Here is a 24,932-nt window from a genome sequence, read left to right as displayed (position 1 = left end):
GATCTTAACCGTATGTCGGATCTAATGTCGAGCATCGCCAAAATCGATCACTTCCTCCATGATTTTGAGGAGGGACTTGACCACGAGCGCGGCAAGCGTCGCTCGTTGGAGCAGACGGTGCAGGCTCACCATATCGAGCGGTTGGAAGACCGCTCGAAGAGTGCGTACTCCATGTTGGAGTACGAGCGGAAGTATCACACTCTTCATGATGAGCTGTCGTCAGCTCGTCGCGGTTTTCAGGATCTTCCGACCACAGAAGAATTTAATTATATAAATTTATTTTTATCCCTCTTTAAAGTGTTATAAAGTGAGTCTTCCTCTGCTACTACTTGTGTACGTGAAGTGACGTGTGGCACCATTTGCACTGAAGCAGTGCAAAGTGGACTTGTACTGAAGCAGTACAAGTCGTAGTGCCCCGTTACACCTGGTAGCACTTCGTAGTCCGTTTAAGGACCACAGCTCTATCATCTAACATGGCCATGTCAGATGATAATGGAAATATGCATCACGCTTCGCGAGATAGCTACTTCTTTCTAAGTGACATAGAAAGGAGTGCGGTCGAACGAATGAGTTCGGCCGTAGGAAACGATGCCATCTTGGCGATGCTGTCCAATTTGGACAGAGATGGCCTCCATTCAGCCATCGTCAAGTTCATACAAGATGAACTTGACGAGATGAAGGAGAAGGTAGCCTTGCTGAATCAGCAAGGCTCTCAACAGGCAGAACTGTTGAGGTTACAACAGGTACAGACCCCTGTACCTGGGATGACGCATACGCGTCGTCCGGGAACCTTAAAGATAGACATCTCTATGTATAGGGAGTCGAAGAGGACTCCCTTTTAAGGTGATTCGTCGAATTTGACGTCATTAAGGCTCGTCACATCGTCGGCTAGCAAATGCAAGTCGCATTTGCTCAATCGAATATATCAGGTCGTGCCAAAACTTGAGCACTAGGCCTCAAGTTGCGCACCCATATGTATTTTGGCTCGCTAGAGGCTTTTAAAGGCCGGCTCAAACAGAAGTTTGAACCGCCTATAGCTGAGTACAGAGCTCGAACAGAAATTTTGAAACTCAAGCAAGGCAAGCGTGATGTTCACGCTTATGCCCATCATATCCGACTCTTAGCGAGTTGTATCACGAACAACCCAGTTCATGAATGCACGTTGATTACGGTGTTCATGCAAGGTCTTACGGATGGTCCCGTAAAGATTTACCGGTTCCACTTGGAACTGGATACGCTGGAAGAAGCAGTATCCGTTGCGGAACAGGAAGACTTTAGTTTGAAACAGGCTCAAGCTAATTTGTCATCGTATAGTCCTCCGAGACGACAAGAGCTTGGAGGTCGAGAACCTATGGACCTCTCTTACGTCGTAAGCGAGAGACCTCGCTTTTCGAACACTACGCGATTGCGGAGATGCAATCGCTGTCAAAATTTAGGACACTACGCTCATGAGTGCAGTACCCCACGTCCAGTACCGAGAGTTACTGAACGTAATTATGGACCGAATGCCAAAACTTTTATTACGATGGCTTATGTCATCGACATCACCAATTTCATGTTGTATGAACTTGGCGATGGCTGAATGGAGGGCATCTCTTGAGGAAGGAGAAGAGGCTCTTCAAGCTGTGGAAGTACTTAGTCATTAATTTCAAATGAATGAACATTTGCTCTATTTTCAAAATTTATCTGTAAAAAATTTGGGCATTGCCCATAAATTCCTTTCGGGCTCTTATTCACACAGAATTTATTTAGGGAGTATCCTCTCCAACTGAAGATACAGGCCATTATATCTACTTGCTTCGCGGTCCAGTCAGCATCTCTATCGAGATGCGCCTTAAAGCACTTGCTTTATAAGGGGGTTAAAGTAAACTGTACTTTATATACTTAAGTTTTTCTGTTTCTATCTATTTTCTCTCTGGCACATAAAACGGTTCCCATGCTCGGGTCAGCTTTTGCCTCCAGAATCGAAGATCGACCTCTTTGACGAATTTAAAAATGTAAATTCGTTCTTAAAAGGGGCGAGGTCGCTAACGTGTCCACCGCAACTACCTCACTGCACGCAAGAGAAGCTGGTTAAACCGCTTCCTCGCTGTGCTAGGGTGTATGTCTAAGTAGAGCGTGACCGCATTACGCCGTGCCTGCATACACCATAAGTCAGAGGAAGACGTTTGGACTCAAGGAGTCACTAAAGTCTATAGTACTGATGAGTATAACTACTAAGTAATTTGTAAAAGCTCGTAAAGCTTAATAGATACCAGTTCAAGAGACTCGGCGTTATATCGTCCAGTCGCACTGCGACGGACTCGGAGGAAGCACGGACAACTTTTATGATGTTTCTAGTGAAAAGAGTAAGTGTATTTAGATTAAAAATCATCATTAAATCGAAGTACGAAAAATCGCGGTTTATACAATTGATGTTGTGTAATAAACGCACCAACAAGCAGTATGAACCGTCACGGCAAGCTTTATCACTCAGCTTCTTCACCTTTAATTTTTCCAGACTCAAATCATCAAGCTTACAACACTTCTCCATCGTGGACCTTACTTCATAAAAGTTCTTCTTCATTTTTCATATTTCCACGATACTTAAATTACAGCCCGTCTTTCATTGGTGTGTTTCATTCACCTGTTCACGGTCATGTCTTGCAAACAAACTAGTACTCATAATTATCAGACTGTTTGTCCTCAACGCCTTGACATTCGCTAAGGCCAATCAAGTTTCTCAACTCCTCGAAGCGTGGTGCTGTCACAGCCTTTATCATCAAATCCGCTGGCATATTACGACTCTCAAGGCATATTAGCATCAAAATTCCACCCTTTCCATGCAAGCTTACAAATTTGATTCGTGTTTCGATTTCGCTGACGAACCGTCTCTTTTAAGCTATTTCAATGCCGCTTGGTTATCCACGTACAAACCATTTGATCTTTGCATTTTAATCCAGTCTCATGAAGTGCTTCACATAGTCCAAGCATTTCCGCAACCACGACAGATGCTGCCGTAAATTTAGCTTCCATGGTAAAAATGACAAACCGCCTTGCTTTATCGCCATCCACGACACTGGCATTCCGTCTACAGTGATCCAGCCACCGGTAATCGTCATTCTATCAGCCCAGTCCACAGCAAATTTGGAATTGCTGTAGCCATCTCGTCACATCTCTCGGTTTCTTCATTCATATTCAGTTGCCTTCTTTTCGAGCCTTGCAAATATCTTGCAACCCGGTTCGTCAATTTATAATCGCCCGAAGTTGGTGCATGAGTTCGCCTGGCGACTCTATGCACCGCATAAATTATGTCCGGCCTGCTGCATCTCGAAAACCAGAGCAAACTGCCCGCTAGGGCCTGAAATTTCTTGATGGTAACTGTGTCACCTCGGTCTTCGTTAACTTAATTAGCTTTTTTATCTTGCGCGTTGCATACTTCTTCACTAATTGGAGTTCAAATACTACACGCCTCCACCAATCCATTGTCTGTAGCGTCTCACGAATAGTGACTTCCTGATCAATAGTTTACGCATTTTTATTGTTGTAAGTGATGCGCCTTCCCAGAAAATTGTTTACAGTGCCTCGAACCGTTACAGATTATTCCTTAAGCATACCAAAAAAACATTTGACCACATTTGCTTGCGTCGCTTTTTCAAAAAGGCCATCGACTTACACTTCCACAATCATGCAGTTATCTCCTCTGCGTTTTCAAGACACACACGTGTCGGTAAGACACTGTATGAACCCAAGTTCTCTAGTATTTGTTTGCAGCAACTCACTCCATATAAACATCCAACTTGTTTTAGTCCGTATTGAGCCTTACACAGTTCCAACGCAAGCTCATATGCACTACATTTTTGTGCTTTTTGCGTTTAATTGTCATTCTTTGAGGTATGCGCAAATTTATTCTTAAGTCAGATTCGTATGTCTCCACGGTTTGCTGGCACTCGCCATTTTCTTAAAATAGCAAAAATGAGCTTCACACTTGACATATTCATGGCAGCAGCAAACCAATGTTGCAATCACGACCAAACACTCATTCTTTCCACAGACAACTAGCCTGGCCTTGTAGCGCTCGAGGGGTCGCTTGTAGGCGGGCACGTTGTAATGCGGCCACGCTCTACTTAGACACACACCTTCGCACATCGAGGAAGCGGTTTAACAAGCTTCTCTTGCGTGCAGTGAGGTAGTTGCGGTGGGCACGTTAGCGACCTCCCGACACACTAAATACTCTGGTTTAGTGTCGTCACGGGAGCGGTAATCCGGCTCCTCGTGCGCAATTATTAAGTAGGAAGTAGTTCTTAGACTGATATATATTCAATCTTATTAAATAAAAATATCTATTTTTTTTTACCAATCAGAATACATATTTTTGCCAATCAAAATGTCATCTTTATAGATAGCATTTAATATGTATTGCGAGCGTACCTTTCTAGGTACCTCGCGTAACGGATGACGCTAGGCGTCATCCCTCCTAATGTGAATGCACACATGTGCATCACAGACACAAGGGCTGGTCACAAATGTGAACCACACCCAAGTGCTGGGTCTAATTACTTTAATTTAGTAATTGATCATCCCCTTTAGTACACCAAGTGTACTTAACGGGGACTGTGTAACATGAGGGCAACTTTAGCCCGTTACATCACCGTTCGCGACCCTTTTGGTCCTATATACCTACTTGGGATGCAGACTTTGGGAATTATTCGGACATCGTACTATGTTCCAGACTCCAGTATCTTCCAAGGCATGTTATTGTTCTCTCATAGCCGCTTTCCACGCAGTCTTTCTCGTGCTACGATTAGCTGCAGCATAGTTTGTTGAGTCCAATTCATGGACAGCGTTCACGACGTCCAGTACCGCCTAGTTACCGGTATACGTGTGAGAATTCCGGATGGGTTTTGCGTGTGATGAGGGTGTCACCGCCTTCGTTCATAATTTTGAATGTTTTAGACTTGTTGAGTAATCACGACGATGCGATCCTTCGATAGATTTATCTGGTATCTTTCGTAGTATCATCGATACCAATGATGTATCCACGTTGGCTCCTCAGCGCAAAGTTATTCTTTTGGGGGTCGCAAAAAACCATCCAAAACTCAAAATTCTGCCGAGAGTGTGTGTTTGCTTCTTCAGTAATTGAAACGGGGAAACCTTATCAGGGTAAGCATTTGTGGGCGAGCGATTTAGCACATATGCCGCGTATATAACGCATATCTTTAAAAAGTCAAATGCAAACCACACAATAAATAACATATCTGGCCTCGTTCATAATTGTAATTGCACGATGTATTCTTTCAAATTTGCCATTGGTTGTATTCGCGCCACGCTGCGTTGCCGAGTTATAACCTGGTTCTTTGCAAAACAATTATCATTTGCATACTTTCCACGCGTATCGGTACGCAAGACATGGATCTTACAATCCAATCGTTTTTCAAAATACGCCAGAAAATGTGTGACTGTATTGCGGCCACATCTTTGATCTTGGCGAAAAATTTTAACGCAGTGCTCTGGTAGTCGTTAAAATTGACCACCATGTATCAGTTACCAAGTCAATCTTGTGAAGTCATCGGACCTTTAAATGTGAGCTGATGACCTGCCAATTCTATCGTTTGGAGACTGGTTGCCTGAGTTCTTTTGAGACTGTCGATTTCCCCCTGCTTTCCTTGGGCACATATCAAACAGGGTGAACACGTGATCTGTCAACGCGATGCCAAACGCAGGGTAACATAATATGAAGTTCTTGACAAGAAGGGAGATTCAATTACGCGGCGTGGTGTACAACATGTCTTGAATAGTAACGATGGACGGTACATTATTTTCGATTTCGAGATATCGAGTAATGTGCTCACTGTTCACGCGAATATCCGAAAGAAATGTCCCAGTTAACGTAACGTTGTTTTTGCGGCTATAAGTGGAGACTCAGGGAGTGGATGAACTCGGTCGGAGCCAGTACAGAAAAGCTCTCTAAATAATTTCAATAAGCGGATACCTCCATTACGATGCCGTCGAACGCCTTACCAAGGCAAGGAATTTGCCGAAGATCTTTTGCGAAGACGCTGCATATGAATGAATCAATGGCATTCAAACTCTACTCGAAATCTATTGGGGCAACCCGCTTAAATTCAAGTCTCACAGCTGTCGGACTTCACTGAAAATGACGTTCTTCTTGTCCTTTTTCAACCTTAAGATGTTGTGTCAGTACATGCGATGGAAAGCCATCAAACATTAACAAACGAGTTAGTGTCACGCTTCTTCTGACAGCGAATGTATATTAACCTAGTAGTGTGACGACATTGATATGTAAATAATCCACGAAGGAAAATTAGCTGGTTTATTACTAAAGCTTGGCTTGGGTTTGAGCTAGCCAAAAGTCGCGTTCTTCACTGGTGGGGTGTTAGTGCCAAATTGAATCAATCCGAGGCAACTTTGGACCAGTCTGCAGTTAAACAGCTTGTCAGCGGTTACTACACCTTTCTTTTGTGCTGCTGTGGTGTATGGCATAAAATAAGTTCCGGACCCATCTTCAGCCAAAATAGCCGTTGGCCTTGTATGTAACGGGGCACAACGACTTGTACTGCTTCAGTACAATTCCACTTCGCACTGCCTCAGTGCGAGTGGTTCCTCACGTCACTTCACGTACACTAGTACGTGCAGAGGAAGTCTTCTCTTAAAAACACTTGCTTTAAAGAGGGTTACACGAAAACTGTATTTAATATAATTACTTTCTTCTTTCTATCTACTTAATACTAACTTAAATATAAGCTAATACAAATCTGTACTAAAAGTCTTATCTGTCTTTCTCTTTGCGCGCGTCCAGCGCTGACTGGACCGCGGAGAAAGTAGAAATAATGGTCTATATCTACCAATGGACAAGTCTTTAGAATATTACCATGTAAAGTAATGTTCTCCAAATATTCTCTACCTTTTCGATAATATACTAATTAACAACCGTTAAGTGTAAATTTCATGTAACGATACACCCCGTTACATTGTATAGCAGATAGCTGCAAGAATAGCACACTCAGTAGAATCAAACCAATTGGTTACTGGTACTGATCCATTGCTTTCCCAACTCAGCTGGTTCGGGTCTTCATTTCATCAAAATCGGTCTGAACAATCTGTTGCCAAAACACTTTGCGCTTGCGGTAAATTGACAGCAGATCAGAGCGCTCAGAGCTATAAAAAAGCATACATTTTTTTAAGCAATTGAGTTATTGTATGATAACCACAGTTTCCATTTGCATGAACATAAATGATCTTTGCAATTTTGAACTAACAACTACCAGGAAATAACAACTTTAGTTTGCGAATTTAAATCATTAGAAATTACACAGAATAGGACACTTTTTATCTGAAATTTGTAGTATAGGACACTTTTTTTATACACAGGAAAGGACACTTTTTTTCCGCCAACTATAAGTGGTTACAAACTACTGTCATGCCTTCGTGAAGCTGCTCTACCAAAAATGTGTGCTCACGCTGGAATGCCCGAGGTTTCTCGAGTGATCCTTGGCATGAATGCTGATCTTGCACCTGACTTATTCGATTTTTGTGTAGAAGGATATGCGGGCATATGCAGGACACTCGTCGCTTAAACACTTGAGGTAGGCTCTTCTGGTTTTGTTTCTGTCGGAGATCTTGTAGCTGACGTGATCTTTTGTTGCCTGTGATCGAATGGTCATCACGGCTTCATCCATGGTAGTGAAATATAGTCCTTTCAAAGCCGTCAGGAGTGATGGTAGGTGGCATGACAATTTGGTTGAAGTTCCTGTAAAAGAAGGATGTAACGGGGCACTGCGACTTGTACTGTTTCAGTACAAGTCCACTTCACACTGCTTCAGATGTGAGTGGTGCCTCTCGTTAGGTGACGTACACTGTACGTATAGAGGAAGACTTCTCTTAAGGCAAGTTAGCTTTACACTTAAGAGTGTAAAATGAAAACTGTATTAATATATATAAGTGTCTTGTTAATCTATCTTTGTAAATGTTGTCTTAACTATAAACTAATACTAAACATGTAAATGAATTCTTATCTATCTTATCTAGTAACTCTCTTTGATTACTTCTACAGCTGATTAGTCTGCGGAATAAATAGACATAATGGTCTATACCTATTTATGGATAAGAATTCAGGAAATTACTATATAAAGTAATTTCCTCCAAATATTATCTACCTTTTAGATAATATTAATTAACAACCTTTTAGTGTTAATTTCATGTAACGATACACCCCGTTACAAAGGAGGTTTGGAGCGATGGGAAGAGTGATCTCGAGGGAAGATGTCTCGGGGATATTGGTAAGCATGTTGGTTACTGATACTAATGTCCATAGGGCACGGACGACACTACATGATTGTATGTAACGATGGGATCGACTCATCGTTGTGTTACTAGACTTAGAGTAGTACGACAAGACGAACTAAGGACCTAGCTAGATGATAATTCACTTTTCATTTTACCTTCTTCTAAGTGTTTCTTCCCTACATCGCCCTTGGCTGTTTTCAAACCTCTAAAGGTTATGAGCCCAACTACGCCTGACGCGGGCGACATACTCCGCGAAGATAACTACTTCGTGTGGGAGTTCAAAGCGAGGATGCAGTTGGCAAAGAAGGGATAGCTAGAGCATCTGGACGCTATGAAGGCCCCAGAAGAAGGAGACGCAACCGCGTCGACTTGGAAAGTCAATGACATGAAGGCCTTCGCGATTGTGTCAACAATGATCAGCACAAATCTTCAGTCCATGGTTCGCACGGCTAAGACAACGGCCGAAGCGTGGGACATACTGAAGAATTTCTTCCTGCGACAAAGCATGCACAACCGTGTGCAGCTTAGAAGGCAACTACATGAGTTCAAGTTGGCCAAGGGAGGAAGCATCATGGACCACTTCCTGAGATTTGACGAGCTGTGCATGACTATGCAAGCTGTCGGGCAAGAAATCCTACCGGAGGAACATTTGGTCATTTTATTGGGTAGTCTAACGAGAGACTATGACTCCATCGTCAAGATAATTGAGAACATGCCCGGCATGACACAATTTCATGCCAAGGAAATGCTGAGACGAGAGTACGATGGAATGGCCAGGTCAGAGCACCAAAAAGTCGCACTAAAGAGTACGCATTTTTCAAGGTACAAGAAAGGACCGCGCCGACATGAAGGGAGACCAAGTTCAAGAGGCGAAAACTTCTCGGGGAGATGTTACCGATGTAACAAATATGGGCACAAGCGTCAAGATTGCAAGGCGGTACAAGTGGAGACCGAGCGATCTGGAGAAGAAAGTGCATTCACGGCTTCAATTAAGACGTCAGCTGGATGGTTATTGGACAGTGGGGCAAGCAGCCACATGTGTCCCGACAGAGATGAGTTCTTGAGTATAGACTCACTGAGGGACCCGATCATGATAACCATTGCAGACGGAAGCGAAGTGGAGGCAAAAGGTGTTGGAACAGTGCGCGTGAAACTCAAGAGTGGAGAAGTGATCCGGATCGAAGAGACACTATGGGTGCCGGGATTAGACCGAAGGCTATTGTCTATATCGGCACTGTCAAGAAAAGGTCTTCAAGTGATCTTCTCAGATCTGAGCTGTGAAATCAGAAGCAACGCGGAAGTAATTGCTGAAGTACCACGAAAGAACAAGATGTACGTCTTAGATTGCAGCCCGGTTGAGTCAGCTCTCATATGCGAAGAAACCAATCAAGAGCATACATCAAGTGGCGAATCAAGAGCGGCTGATCTACAGATGTGGCATGCAAGATTAGGTCATCTTCCAAGTAAAATGATTCAGGGCTTGGCAAGTTGCGTCGATGGACTGAAGATCAAGAAGAAACAAGGCAGTGAAGAAGATTTCGAGATCTGTGAAGGGTGTATCATGGGCAAAGCTACCGTCAAGACGTTTCCAAAAACACCCTACGGACACGTGAAAACGAAGAAACTGTTGGAGTTGGTCCACAGTGATGTGATGGGACCTATGGAAACGAAGTCTCAAGGAGGATCAAGATTCGTTGTGACATTCATCGATGATTTTTCAAGACATGTAGTCGCATACTATATCGAAAACAAGTCGGAAGTGGCAGATCGCTTCATTGAGTACAACGCACTTATGGAGAACCAACTGTCCAAGAAGATCAAGTGTATCAGGACGGACAACGGAACGGAATACGTCAACAGACGTTTCTCTGGTATGTGTCGAAAATTTGGTATCATTCACCAAACGACGGTACCATATTCACCACAACAGAATGGGCTGGCCGAACGCATGAACCGGACACTGACAGAGCGAGCCAGGGGAATGATCAGTCATATGCAAGTAGACAAGATTTGGTGGGCTGAGGCAATGAACACATCTGTCTATGTGACAAACCGAGTTCCGTGTGCCAGTCACCCGACAACAACTCCATACGAGTTTATTTTCGGGAAGAAACCTGACCTCTCTGAGATGTGTGTATTTGGATCAAGGGGATATGCACATGTTGACAAGTCGAAGAGGACCAAGATGACCAAGAAAGCAATTCGATGCATTTTCCTAGGGTACTCTGACCAAGTCAAGGGGTTTCGAGTATGGGATGAAGATGCCAAGAGAGTGACGTACACGAGATCGGCTACTTTCGATGAAAGACCACCACTTCAGTACGTACAACAGTACAGCAGATCAAGTGACCGAGAGATTCGTGCTGCTCATGATGAAGACGTTGTCTCTATAAATCAAGAGAATTTTCAAGAAACGGAAGACGTGGACATGGACGTGGATTACGGTCCAGATCCACAAGAAGAGAGTAACGTACAAGATGGATGTACGACAACGATGGTGTTACCATCTGGATGCAACAACGAGATGCATGGACACATGGGAAAAATTGTTGAGGACCCCATGTTTGAGATTGATGATGTGACAATGATTGAAGAAGATCAAGAAGCAGCTGAAGAAGTGTCAAGGCAAGGGCAGATGGTGATACGACCAAGTAGACGGACAAGCTTTCGACGTCCCGAAGACACAGCGATTGTTCCATTTGAATCGGTTCCAAATGGACAATCTCAAGCGCTAGGACCTGTAAGTGGTACAGGTGGAGACTTTAATCACGGAGCAGATGAGTGTCAAGAAAGAGGCACGAAGAGACTGCGTATTGGGTACGAACAAGCTTGTTCAGCGTTCGAGACCCCAGTGACATATGAAGAGGCTCTTAGGTCACCTCATCGCGATGATTGGAACAAGGCCATACAAGCTGAGCTTAAGGCACTACAAGATAAGAACACCTGGACGATACAAACGCAGCGGCCAAGGCAGAAGGTGATCGGAACCAAGTGGGTTTTTGCGATTAAACGGAACGAAAATGGTGAAATTGAACGATACAAGGCACGTCTCGTAGCACTTGGCTACAGGCAGACGTATGGAATTGATTACATGGAGACATATTCACCGGTGGCGAACCTCAACTCAATTCGAGTATTTTTGGCGGTGTGTTGCCAAAAGGGAATGCTTATCCATCAATATGATGTCGACACTGCATTCCTATATGGCATTTTGGAAGAAGAGGTATACGTATACCCTCCTCTAGGAGTTAGTGCAGGACGTGACCAAGTGTTCAAGTTGAATCGCAGCCTGTATGGGCTAAAACAAGCGGCAGCAACATGGTATAAGACAATTTCGTGCGTTTTTGTAGATATGGGGTTCACCTCATGCGCGGCAGACTCATGCATTTTCGTCAAAGAGACCAAGGGCTCGTGGATTTTCGCTGCATTATATGTGGACGATCTTCTAATTGGAGCTGATTCTTTAGGTGCTATGGATGATGTGGCAGAGCAACTATCAAGTCGTTTCCAGATGAAGATACTTGGTAGCGTTCGATACGTTCTCTGAATCGAAGTCAAGTACCTGCGTGAAAAACGAAGACTGAACATCAGCCAAGGATCGTGTATAACAAGAATGGTCGAGAAGTTCAATCAAGTTGATGCGAAAACAGTGTCAAATCCAAGTGTTGAAGGTCAAGCGACGATCAAGATGGACAAAATTGACACAAGAATGAAGAATCGACCGTATCGGTCGTTGGTGGGGTCGCTGTTGTATGTGGCAACAGGAACAAGACCAGATATTGCGTATGCAGTATGTCAACTAAGTCGCCATTTGGAATTTCCGCACGAAGAGCATTGGAATGCTGCGATTCGAGTTTTGCGGTACCTGAAGACAACGAAGAGCAAAGGTATTTGCTACGAAGGAGTTTCTGGCGATCTTCAGCTGAGTGCATACACGGATGCGGACTGGGCAAGTAACAAGTGCAATCGCAGATCGACTTCAGGAGTTCTAGTGATGATTAATGGCGCACCTGTGATTTTTAAGTCGAAGATGCAGCAGAGCGTGGCGCTAAGCACGGCAGAAGCAGAGTATATGGCTCTTTCGTTATGTGTACAGGAGGTATTGTGGACAAGAAGTCTACTTAAGGAGATGCAAGTGCAGATTAATTACGCGGTTACGATTCATGAAGACAACCAGAGTGCAATCGCTATCGCTAAGAACGACGGCTATCAAAGTCGAGCGAAGCACATCGACATCAGGTACCATTTTGTGCGTGAACAAGTGAAGGACAAGATTATTGAGCTGCAATATACTGAAACCAAGTCACAGCTGGCTGATTTTCTGACCAAACCGATTTCGACGAAGAAGTTCGAGTCACTGCTGTACAAAGCGAAGATCAGAGACTTCTAGTCGAGGGGGAGTATTGGTAAGCATGTTGGTTACTGATACTAATGTCCATAGGGCACGGACGACACTACATGATTGTATGTAACGATGGGATCGACTCATCGTTGTGTTACTAGACTTAGAGTAGTACGACAAGACGAACTAAGGACCTAGCTAGATGATAATTCACTTTTCATTTTACCTTCTTCTAAGTGTTTCTTCCCTACATCGCCCTTGGCTGTTTTCAAACCTCTAAAGGGGATGATCTTCCGAGATTGCGAGGGTAAACTTAAGGGGACTTCCTTGCGTCGCTTGCGAGGCTCAGATTAAAGAGACTAAAAAGTATCCTATCATCTGAATGAAAAAAGTGTCCTATTCTGCGAATTTCTGATAAAAAGTGTCTCATTCTGTGTAAGTTCTCTTAAATCATACATTTATTTATTTTTTTTAAAATGGACTGGGGGTAATAATTTAAGGTGGAGCGGAAAATAAAAATTATTTTAAAAAATAGTTGTAAATATCGATATCTTTTTTATTCATATGTTCAGACTGGATGCTTAGCTTATCCTTTTTATGCCGACAGCTAATGCCTCTCACGCTGCATATATGCACTGCTCCAGACGCATTTCGATAAAAACCCCATAAACACTGCCGAAGACAGCGCATGCTTTAACATTAAAACGCAAAATGAGTCAATAGTTACCACCTTGACGTCCCGCATATCAATTATAAATTTCACGCATTTCTATTTCTAAGTCGAGTCGCAAAGCGGAAGGTCAAGCGGATCGGATCAGTAGCTACATTGAGCACAATGAGGGTATGACCTTCCAATACCTTTCCTTCAACTACAAAACGGCCCTAGGTCATTCGTGAAAGACTTCATAGTGATCTCCGCTGATATATCGGTCATGGTCTTTTATATGTTGTATCAGAGCTCGCCACGCGGTACTTTGTTTCAGCAAGGCTGAATTTCCGACAATCCATAAACTGCTCTTTGCGCGTGTGATGGCGACGTTCATACGACGTTCGTCGGACCAGAAAGCATCGAGAGTTTTTTCCTGCTGGTCACTTTTATAACTACGCCATTTGCGACCACCGTTGCTAGTGCGTACACATGAATAAATAATGATTTCTTTTTCACGACCCTGAAAGCCATCCACTGTGTTCACCTCGATACCAAGACGGCAGTCTACCACGGTCTCTAGCTTTTGAATTGCGCCACGCATTTCGTAAATTTGTTGCTTGTACGGTGCAATGACACCAATGCGCTTCATCCACTCATGACTCGGATACTTTGTAATCAAGCCTCGTAGAATTTGAATCACAGCGTCAACTTCGCTCATATTACGCAACGAAGTGGATCCATTCACTTGACTCTGAGCTCCTTGCACATCGAGAAACAGCAAAGGTTTAAAGTTACGATCGTTGTGGTAGTCCTGTCCAGTCCAGTCACGCATATTGTCATCCTGTACCAATCGCCCGCTATAGAAATAAGTCGATGGAAACGCAGCGATCTCAGGATGCATTCGATACTGCTGAGTTAAGAGCAAAACCGACGAGCCACTTTCTACTAGTCGCTGTTGCAAACTTTGATCGTAGCCCATTAAAACAAGCTTCTTTGATAACACCGTAGCTGGTAATTGCCGGTGATCGCCAAACAAAATCATCCGTTGCGGCCGAAACTTGAAAGGGATGAGCGTGCTGGCTTCGACAGCCTGAGCAGCTTCATCAATAATTAATGCGTCAAAATCCTGGGCAAAGTCACACATCGCCGCGGATCCCGCACCACTTAGCGTGCAAAAGACAATCTGCGCATTCTTCAGAATTGCTTGACGTGTTTGCTTGCCAGTCGAGAATGTTTTGCGATGCTTCGACACTAGGCTTTCGAGCAAGACTTCTTCCACTTCACTAGCATATTTCCGTATTTTATTACGATTCTTTCGGCTCTCACTCGCTTCTCGAGACGCATTAAACCCTGAAAGTTGCTGACTTTCCGAACGACCAACACGAACAATACGTGGACGATAAGTCTCCCCGGTCTTCCCATCATATAGGCCTTCACTCAACACTCTTAAAACCAATTCATCAACGGCAGCATTACTCGGTGCAGCCACCATGATACGAATCGACGTGACCGATAAAGTTGGGGCACTATGAAATGACGCTCCTATACGTATACGTGACGAGCCCTGTGCTTTCGAACGAGAAGAGAGACCAGCCCCATCAAGTAATGCAGAAAGAAGTCCCAGAATAGTCTTGGTCTTACCTGTACCTGGCTAAATGACTAGCTATTACTTTATACCCAAGTCGAAGATGCAAAAAGTCAGCACTTACCGGTCCTTGAATAATAATCCAACGGTCTTCACCCAAACATCCGAGAATTGCCTGAAGTTGCGAGTCGTTGTAGTGTTTGTGCAGATACTTTAACAACGGTGGCGACAGCATTGACGATAATGCTGCAGATTTCTCGGCTGTTTTAGGAGCCAATTGTCCGCGTAGCAGCACTTGCTTAAGATCGTTTGGAAAGAACGATATGGCCTTGATCGCTTGATACTCGCGAGCACTTGTGGTTAAATTAAATACTTGCTGAAGAGACCATTGCCAACTCGGCGTTCGTCGATTCGCAAGACATAATTCTGTCAACACGTCAAAGTTTTCAGCGATGTTTCTGTCTTGCTGTCGAGCTCGAACGAGGACACAGACTTGATTTCCATCACCATATCCACTCGGACGTCCTGAGTCAGTCTTTCCTCCCTCTGCGACAATAGATTCACTTAAAACCACCCCAAAAAAGCACAATTCAAAGCTTTTCCATCGAGGAGAGCGCAGCAGCAATAAATCTCCACAATTAAAGTTCGATGAAGCAGTTCTTTTCAATTGTGAGCCATCAAAAGTAAGTATATAGTCGCCCTCCGACGCTGCTTGTCCGGTAAAGCCACTTTCCGAGAAAAGACCCTTCAAACTCACTCGAGTTGACAATGCCGACATGCTTTGATTACCGCAAGGTGACACAGATGAGAGTGACAACTGGCGTTTTGGGCCTGATCCATCTCGTGTATTCGTCACGTTGCTGACTGATGCGATCAACTCTTCCAAGATGGCTGCGAGCTGTGTTTTGCAATATTCGTCGATGTTTGAGTACTTCGTCGGCAGTTTTTCATATTGCTGTAGGTGCGACCTATGCTTTTCAGACCGACGGACGTCTCTTGGTGACATGTCCAGCAAAGCGTCATAAAAATCATCTAGCGCTGGCCAAAGCAGGGAACTCTTGACAGTCAGTGGCTTCTTTGCAACTACAGACGAATGTCCTGGGCTTTTCCGTTTCTTTGAATATCCATTTAATGCAGGCGACGGCGTCAACGAATTAGCGAGCTTTGGCTTTAAAGAGCTTCTGCTTGATCGACCTTCTTCAATGTCACCTTTCCCTGCAACAGATGACTGGATTGAATCATTTCCTGCCGCTTTTAAAGCTGCTTCCAAGACATTTTGACAAACTGATTCGTCTTCATCTTTGTCAAGGTCCGATTCTGATTCCGACTCGGATGTTGGGGACAAAGTAGATTCACCCCTTTTTACTTTGTCATTATCGTTCGCAAGGATAACTTTATCCGTATCTTCGACAGCATCGCCTTCAGCAAGGTCTGTGTGGCTAGAAGCAACAATTAGCTCATTCAATTCGCTACTCCCTGCAGCCTCTGGCTTTCGAGCGCTAGCAGATACTTTCTCAGCTGTTGATTCAGAGACTAAACCACTTGATGGTGCTTGTGAATGCTGAACCGTTTCTTCCGCTACGAAAGTTCTGCTACTTAAATGTTCCTTCATTTGCTTGTCTTCGTTCAACATCCTGTTTTCGAAACAAATTTTGTACTCAGGGTAATTTCCTATATCAACCGTAGAAGTTTGCATCATTGCATCTTCCTCATCTTCTTCTGTATCGTTCTCATCGACGTCGTCGACTTTATTAGTACAAAATTCCGATACTTTCTCGCCAATTTTACTAATGAAGGGCTGTGCAAAGCCTTCGTTTCCAATTTTATTGGTTTCAGAATGCTCCACGTAATTTGTTTTTCCTGTTACCATTTCCACGTCCGTAAAACTCAGCCTTCGCTCATTTTGACCAGCAGGAATGCATCGAGAGAATGGCGTTGACAAGGAAGTTTTCAACTCGAGTGTCCTCCCTACCACAGACGCATTCTCAGCTACAACTTCTTGCTTGATAGCAAAAATATTGTTCATCTCCACATCGGGTAGAGTTTTACATATAACTTGATCGTCCTTATTACCAGCAAGCGACTTCTCCAGTATGAAATCGCCAAAATATTCTGACTTGACGCTTTGAATGACGTTTGAATCCATGTTCGAAGTCCTCGCAGATATTTGATCAATAAAAGCAGGGATTGGTTGCTTCTTGATTTCATCACAGTCGTTAGCGGCCAATTCTAAGTAAGGATGAACTGATTTTAACATCGACGCGTCGATTGGATCAACTTTATCAGCAAAACTACAAGAATGTTTCGTACTAGGAGCTTCAATGTGCGCTGGTGATGTAGCAGCAGCTTGAAGGAGCTCGTTGGATTGTCTCAGACGATCATTTTCTTTCCTCAAACGCTCCATCTCTTTAAAAACGTCAGGAGGCACCAAAGTCGTTCCTCCAGCTTCGTCAATCCCTTCAGCTGCAGGAATTACTTGTTCCTTAGTGTCGTCACTCAGTTGTTCTTTCACTGGACTTGCATCAAATGCAGCATAAACAGGACCTTTTACAGCCGCGGAGTCTTGAACATTAACTGAAGTCACCTTGTTAATCTCAGAAGCAGCTATTCCTTCAGAAATTGGACAACGTTTTAGAGGACTCGCAAGCTTTTGTTCAACTTCTTCCAGTGCCAATGCAAACAATACATCATCATCTGTGTCATCAGCAATAAAATTGTTCGTAACCACGCCAAGCGGTTGAGTATGTGACGGAACACTCGTGTTGCCTGGCGTGCTTGAAGCAACACTTCCAGCTGCAATAGCATCCGACCTTGTCGATTCCTTCTTGATAAATTCATTTTTCGGATCCTGTAAAGCAGCAGCGGCATCAATGCAAACAGCTGATTCAGCAGGTGTGATATCTGCAGAAATATTACAAGGAGTTGTACCAACAGCTAAAGTACCAAGATAATTTGCAGAAGCACACAAAGCCACGACGGGTTCCTTTTTCCGCAACAGTGTCTTAATACGGTCTTCTACTCGTTGTTCTTGTTCGCGGGCTAGCTGTTCCTTCACCGCTTTCAGGTTTATTTCTGAAACGAATCCTTTGACTAGCATATTTTTCTTCACCACTGGCGATTGTCCACAAGCCAAGGTCGCTGCACCCTGAGCGTTTTTTTTCGTCACCGGACATTTTCTTTGGGTCGATTTTGCTAGAACCACCTTTGTCGACAACGCAGGTTTCCTTCGAGACCTTGTGGTTGTCATGTTTTGCGTCAAATCTTCCACTGTCGCAGCGGTACATAAGGTGCCATCATACGCGTCCGAGGAAGCCAAGCGCTTCTTGAACTCGCGCATGCCTACTTCCACGCTAACAAACTCACTCTTGTCGCGAAAGGCTCGACGTGTCCGCTTGGGTCGGCCATCCTTGTCCATGCGCCAAAGAGCTTTATCAACCAATGCGTCATAAGGATTAAATAGTATAATTCATTTCAGCCAATCTATGCAGCGTATTTGCAGTTGTATATAAGCGGGATGGCTAAATCATTTGACCACCTTCGAGAAACCTTGTAAGAAGCTTCACCCCGCCGCCAGTCGTAGATTTTCCCAAAATCGAAGAATCCGTCGCAAATCAGCAACATGTCTGAGGTCGAGAAGAAGGAAGAGACGACGCCTAAGGTGGAAGAAGCTGAAGCTTCAAAAGACCTTGAGTCCGAAGAATCACAAGCCTATTTTGAGCCCGTAGTGAAGCTTGATGAAGTTGAGGTGACTACCGGCGAAGAAGAGGAAGAAGTCTTGTTTAAACAGTACGTGGACGCACCATTTTTGACGTGTACTGTTTAGGTATCGGACTATTTGGTTACTGAACTAAATACAAACGTAAATTGTAGGCGCGCAAAAGTATTCTGTTACCGCGAATCGTTGTTAGACAAGGGAACCGGGAAAAAGACGTGGTGTGAGCGTGGCGTTGGGGACGTGCGCTTTCTTAAACACAAGGAACACCAGAAGGTGCGCATGCTAATGCGCCAAGAAAAAACGCACAAAATCTTGGTGAATCACCTCGTCGAATCGCGTACGGAGCTGACTCCGAATATGGGCAGCGACCGTGCGTGGGTTTTTAGCTGCTACGATTTTGCCGAGGGTGTCGTGGAAACGCAGGTCTTTGCGCTGCGCTTTGGCAACGCCGAGAACGCTCAGAAGTTTAAGGAAGCGCACGATGGTGCCAAGGCCAACAATAAGAAGCTGGAAAGTGGTGCCGATGATGCCGATACGTCGGCTGGCGATGAAGCTGCGAAGGCACTTGAGTCGCTGGATGTGAAGAAGGAGGAATAGAGATGTTGCAAGAAAGTCGTTGGTTGAGAAATGTTGCTGCAGCACAGATATTACGCAACGGTAGGTACGTCATTGGACCTAGGATACGTCAGCCAATAGGTGATTAGGTACCGACGTCGTCGCCTGCTAGGGGGTAAGCCGTTTTCATTTACTACATTCTGTCAGACCCTATCTCGACTTTTTCACGTAGTGCTCGATGCATTTCGCAAAATTCTTCGATAGCAGAATTTTTTATAGATTTACGGACGAGAATGACTTCGATAGCAGGTCTTTTTGACGAGCAGATCCGAGGCAAATGATTGAGTCACTTACGGAGGTTATAGGAGTCTTGGCAGGCGTCGAATAAGTAATTGACCGACAAAGTAAAGGCTTTTGCGTAGCATGTCGTTAGGAAGACCCACACGTCGTCGTCATCATCATTCTACAATATCGCCTTTCCAGAATCAGGACACTGCTATGATACTTAAGAGCTGCCACTCGCGCATTTATTGTCCATTGTGGCATTGTATGCCCGACGATTTAGTGATATCACCAGAGAAGCAAAAGGAATCGCCAGTTTATACAGGAAGGTCTTCTGAAACTACTTGCGTCGTATCCATAATGCGAAAAAAAAAAGCAGCCAAATATCCACTTTTAGTGTCATTTTCAGATCAAATTATATCATTTTAGTGGGTTTTAGAACTCACGTCGTGTTAGCTTGTTATAAAAAAGCTTCTGTCAATTTTAACAATAATAAACTGCCTTTCTAAGAAATTACAGGGTATGCTCAAGTTTGGTAGCTTCTTTTATCAAGCCACGAATCAATCGGTTTAGCATGGCGATCTTGATTCTAATAGCGCTTTTTTTCGCTTCGAGCGCGGTGTCCGAGTCTACCTTACCTTCATTCTCGTCCTCGCTAGATACATCTTACGTGGTGCAGTTGCATGGGAACCGGGATGACTTCAATTTACCCGGCGATGGCTCTAAGATGCGGACACAGCTCATGGCGACCGAGTCGGGTCAACATTTTGAGTGCTTTCTGCCGCCACTCCACTCGAATACTGAAAGTAAAGAAGCGATAAGTCGTAGCGTGCCTCAGTCGCCGAACGCCAACGAGGCGGAAAAAGAGAAATCAGATGCCTTCCTGAGCTTTGGGCGGGCTGCAGCGGAAAAAATGAAGCCAAAGTGTATAGTGTATGTGGATAAAGAGACCAACGCGTTCTATGAAGTCTGTGTGGGTCTATCTGTTCAACTTACCGACATGAAATCGTTTTTTTCACCAAAAGAAAGCTTATCAGCTGTTGACGTGGAAGTGGATGCGGCAAGTGCAACTTCAACAAACAAAGGGAAAGATGAAGTTTTATTTAATAAAGATTTTAGCGGGTTCATTGCGGACTCAATTCAACCGTTGCTTCGCTACGACTACTTTGTTCTGCCCGAGGTGCAGGCTCGAGTAAAAAGTCATGAAAAGCCACTGTATACGCAAACGTTCGGTTCGGACGTGCAGATTCAAGTGCAATTTATATGCAACATATCCTCGCAAGATGACGGCGTTATAGCAGTGCAGTGGACAAGTACGCCAAGAGAGGGTGAAGCTCGTAAAGTCGCTGCGTTTCTAGTTGGGTCAGGAATGTTTTGCGACCCAAAATACTCGGATGCAGACCCGAGTGACGTAACTTCGGTACGCTCACTGTTGCAGCCTTTGGAGATCGAACGCACGTGCTTAACGCGAATTGAAGGCTGGTGGACGTATGAATTTTGCTTTGGACGCTCGTTGAGACAATTCCATCGGGACGGAGATGGTCGAATCGAAATTGAGTTCTCGCTGGGCACGTTTGATGTTGCGGGTAATCTTGATCTGGAACGCTTGGGCTCGGCGCTGGTTTCGGAGCCAATTGACGCCACGCATGAGGTGTCGCGGCCCGCATACGTGGAGCTGTACGATGGGGGTACAAATTGCAAGGGATTTGAAAGTCGCGCGCCACGAAAAGCCAAAGTGTTTTACTACTGCAGTCAAGGCGGATTGAGTCACCACATTCTTTCGGTGAAGGAGACACAGACGTGCAGCTATACGGTCAAGATATCGACCCCGGTGCTGTGCGGTCACCCACACTTCCTCAATGATATACAAAAGAGCGACCAGGGTGTCGAGATTCTACACTGTTTTCCAGTGGCAGAAGATGCCATAGTCATCGCCGAGTAAAGATGACGACGAGTGCTCCCAGTCAACAGAGGTTTGGTGCCTTTCGTAGGGCATATAATGAATGGAGCGCAGCAATGTGTGAGCAATGCTTGAATGAGTTTATTTCATGGTCGCTATCGCTTTTTGAAGCATCGGAGATATCAATGTATGTAATACAGCATACCTTCACATCACAATTTGTTGCAGCTACTTTTCTGTCAACATTGCCGTTCGTTCAGCGTTCTATCAGTTATCTTGCTGGACAATGCGATAAAAACCCAATATGGCTTTATATTCTTCGAACAATCAAGAGCTGTGCTATTTTGAAATAATAGGCGAGAGTTCCTAATATCCTATCGAAATGGAAAAAATTCAACTTCCTCGCAAAATATTACTATGGATGCTAGTATATAGATGCTAGTGGGAGGAACACAAGTGGTAAATACGTTAGCTCACAACTGAATCCAGCGTCAAAAATTCATGATGATGCAAAGTTTTCGACGCAACGCTTAACGATCGACAATGACTGCGGAACTGATGCATTGCGTATTATGATGTTTTATGACCTCCGCAGGCCAGCGACAAGTAATACTTGAATTCGAAAAAGTTAAACTTGTCTTTACAATTTCATCTCGATGTAAAACAATTACGCAAGAAATTTTAATTTTCACCGTCGCCATCAGTTGTGATAGTAAAAATACACAGCTGTCCGTCTCAGTCCAGTCTCAGTCCCATTTATGCTCTTCATTATAACAGCTGGAGCTCCTGACGAAATGATTAGCAACAATATAACCTCGCTTCGTGCCATAAAACCTTGTCTTCGTGCCTCGCGCACAGATGTCGGATCCGCTTTTTGCCTCCTTCACTGCCAGTCATTTCAAAATTTGCCTTGTATCCCTCAGTATTCGTGTCGTTGGTACCCGTCGCTGAATTCTCCACTCCTTCGCATTATCAGAGCTGCCACGTGGACTCGAGTGATTCTAGGAACGAAAGAAAGACGCCTTTCCCTTCTTCCTCTCTCGTCTACTCGACCCCCTTGACCAACCAGACCGCCACATTGTTCATGCCGTTGGTTGACCCGCTTTTTACTACCAACGACGACATTGTTGACCCCACCACTATCTTCACGGGCTTTTTCTACATTGGCGCGTGTGACGAACCCGCCTAACATCCTATTCATTCAACCTGATCCAAGTACCGCTTCTCAAATGACGCAAACCTTTCCTGAGCCCATCAAACTCCTCGACGACGAAACCAGTTCGACGCAATCGGAGACTTCGGATACCGTCCCCAACACTTTTGAAGGGCCTGAGAAGAACCTCGAAATCGATTTTAAAGCTGGTGTTGGTCATGTCCGTGGCCTCCGCGAAGTCCCGCGTCACAACCTCGACGAGATGCTCGAGGCAGGACAGTGTCAAATTCTATCTCGTACGAGTAATGAACACATTGACGCGTACGTGCTTTCCGAGAGCTCCATGTTTATCTATACACACAAGATCGTTCTCAAAACATGTGGGACCACTACGCTGCTAAAGTGTCTTCCCTTTATCAAGACATTTTCCGAACACCTCGGGCTTTCAATTGAGTGGGTCAGCTACTCTCGTAAGAATTACACGTTTCCAGAGGAGCAGAAATATCCGCATACGAGCTTCCACACTGAGGTCGCGTTTCTTAGCTCGTTCTTCCCAGATGGCTCGGCCCACGTACTGGGTCCGCTGAATCACGATCACTGGTACATTTACGCCTGGGATGCGGACATTCATGAACAGCCTGCGTCTCGAACGCAGAGTCCTAGCTATTCTTTAAAGGAAACTGCTGCCAATGAAAGCACGCTTCAAATTTTGATGCAAGACATGCACCCAAAAGTGGCAAAACAATTTTTTAAGAGTACCGATAGCTCAATGACGTCCCGTCGCATGACGATCGAAAGTGGCATTCGGGACCTTGTGCCAGGAGCAATAATCGATGACTTTTCCTTTGATCCTTGTGGCTACTCGATGAATGGCATCCTCTTTGATGCGTACTATACGATCCACATCACGCCCGAGAGCCACTGCAGTTACGTGAGCTTCGAGACCAATGCCCGTCTTCGTTCGTACGCGTCCTTGCTGAAAAATGTGCTACGTTGTTTCCGTCCAGCGAAATATTCCGTCAGTGTATACACGGACCGCAACGCTCTGGAATCGTCAAAGGGCAACAACATGTTTGTCGAGGACTTGGTCAAAGTTGATGACGATCTATTGTACAAACGCAAGGGTGGGCACACGCAAGCCACATTTGAAGGCGATTATATGTGCCGCATGGCCAACTTTGCTCAGACGGACGAGTTACCACTTCGCCGTAGTGTGCTAAAAATTCGCTCGCCTTCGTTTGCTTAGGTATCTTTTGCCGTCTTGTGTGAGTGTAGCCAAACGTTGTAGAAGAACGGCGACCACCCCGTTGAAAACTATTAAAAATTATCTATGTCCTAAAAGATATGTTCCGTTGTCCTATTTCAACTTTATCTGGTAGTAATATTTCTCCTCGAATTTCAAAGGTATTGTAAAATTACAACCGCCGGGTAATTGATTTTGCCATCATGCTTGCGACTTCAGAGTAAATTTACAGACATCATTGTAATACTCACAATGTATTCAATCTATCATAATATAGGACGACCTAGAACGCTTTTGCACTTGTCCCATACGTCGTCGCTATAATAAAAGCTTTGAAGCTTTCATCCCTTTCTTTCCCTTGGATAACCAAAATGCTAGAAAGCCGAACTTTAAATTATCAGTTGATTATAATAAGACAGGCATCAATGGAAATAAAAGCAATACCGCCGCTACATCAGCGTTTTCAAGACTATCTGCAGACCAATAAGGCCTGTGAGAAGTTGTATCAGCGACAAGTTGCGGCGTTGCGAGCCCAATTGCATGATCTAAGCGAGCTTTTGGCAGCGTTCGAACTCTGTGATATTAAAGATACGCATTTAAAGACTGTGCGAGATCGAGCGTTCCATCGCGACATTGGGTTCGACACAAAAAAACTTGAGCTTTGCCTTGCAGAGCGTCAGCTGCAGGAGGAGATTCTAGAAACCGAATTTTCGAAGCATCCTAATTCGATGAGTACCAATGAAGCTTCTGGGCTCATGGACACGAATAGCGATATTGAATCGCTGCAATTGCGTGTGGAGGTACTAGAGCGAGAAGTTGCCCACTTGCATCTTCGTCATGAGCTTTTATTCGAGACCAAGCTGAGACCAGAGTCAGAGTCTCCTAAAGCATCAGCTGCTGAAACAAAGCACTTGACTAATCCAGAGAAGACTGAAACTTTTGAAAAGCTTAGCAACGACATGACAAAGACGATAAATGGACAGCAAGAGAAAATTATAGCGCTCGAAAAGGCGCTTGCATTCAAGACTGCCAAGTTTGACGAGCTCATGCAGCAGAATAGCCGTTACAATGATGTGGAGAAAATCCTCAAAGAATTTAGCCAAAGCTGGCAATAGATTCAATATTGACGAATTCGACCTACGCACCGTGATTGCTTCATGAACGTCAAGAGGCGCTACCAAGGAACATAAACAATTTTTTAGTATCGCTTTATTTACCTTTG

The 24,932-nt window shown here is 44.4% G+C and overlaps 4 protein-coding genes across 4 annotated transcripts; 3 read left to right on the top strand and 1 right to left on the bottom strand.

Moving 5' to 3' along the window:
- Window positions 1-13,158: 13,158 nt before the first annotated feature.
- CCR75_006958 (uncharacterized protein) lies at window positions 13,159-18,277 on the bottom strand (the record flags this gene model as incomplete). Its single annotated transcript, XM_067965023.1, has 2 exons — window positions 13,159-14,928; window positions 14,987-18,277. The coding sequence occupies 2 exons, from the start codon at window positions 18,275-18,277 to the stop codon at window positions 13,516-13,518; spliced, it is 4,704 nt and encodes a 1,567-aa protein (XP_067818889.1). The 3' UTR covers window positions 13,159-13,515.
- Window positions 18,278-18,456: 179 nt separating this feature from the next.
- Window positions 18,457-22,006, top strand: CCR75_006959 (uncharacterized protein). The gene is made up of 2 exons (XM_067965024.1): window positions 18,457-18,648; window positions 18,733-22,006. The coding sequence occupies exons 1-2, from the start codon at window positions 18,482-18,484 to the stop codon at window positions 19,172-19,174; spliced, it is 609 nt and encodes a 202-aa protein (XP_067818888.1). The 5' UTR covers window positions 18,457-18,481; the 3' UTR covers window positions 19,175-22,006.
- A 537-nt stretch (window positions 22,007-22,543) lies between these two features.
- Window positions 22,544-23,713, top strand: CCR75_006960 (uncharacterized protein; the record flags this gene model as incomplete). Its single annotated transcript, XM_067965025.1, has 1 exon — window positions 22,544-23,713. The coding sequence occupies one exon, from the start codon at window positions 22,544-22,546 to the stop codon at window positions 23,711-23,713; it is 1,170 nt and encodes a 389-aa protein (XP_067818655.1).
- A 422-nt stretch (window positions 23,714-24,135) lies between these two features.
- On the top strand, window positions 24,136-24,825 carry CCR75_006961 (uncharacterized protein; the record flags this gene model as incomplete). The annotated part of the gene is made up of 1 exon (XM_067965026.1): window positions 24,136-24,825. The coding sequence occupies one exon, from the start codon at window positions 24,136-24,138 to the stop codon at window positions 24,823-24,825; it is 690 nt and encodes a 229-aa protein (XP_067818656.1).
- Between the last annotated feature and the right edge of the window lie 107 nt (window positions 24,826-24,932).

This window comes from Bremia lactucae, linkage group LG10, assembly GCF_004359215.1.
Source record: "Bremia lactucae strain SF5 linkage group LG10, whole genome shotgun sequence".
NCBI classification, from domain to species: domain Eukaryota; phylum Oomycota; class Peronosporomycetes; order Peronosporales; family Peronosporaceae; genus Bremia; species Bremia lactucae.
Note: the sequence above shows the minus strand (reverse complement) of the source record. Positions and strands in the feature narration are given on the sequence as shown.

Excerpts from the sequence above, each read along its gene's own strand:
- CCR75_006959 (XM_067965024.1), top strand. The coding sequence starts at position 18,482 with ATGTCTGAGGTCGAGAAGAAGGAAGAGACGACGCCTAAGGTGGAAGAA. Across the intron at positions 18,649-18,732 it reads GAAGAAGTCTTGTTTAAACA|GCGCGCAAAAGTATTCTGTT; the intron begins GTACGTGGACGC and ends CGTAAATTGTAG.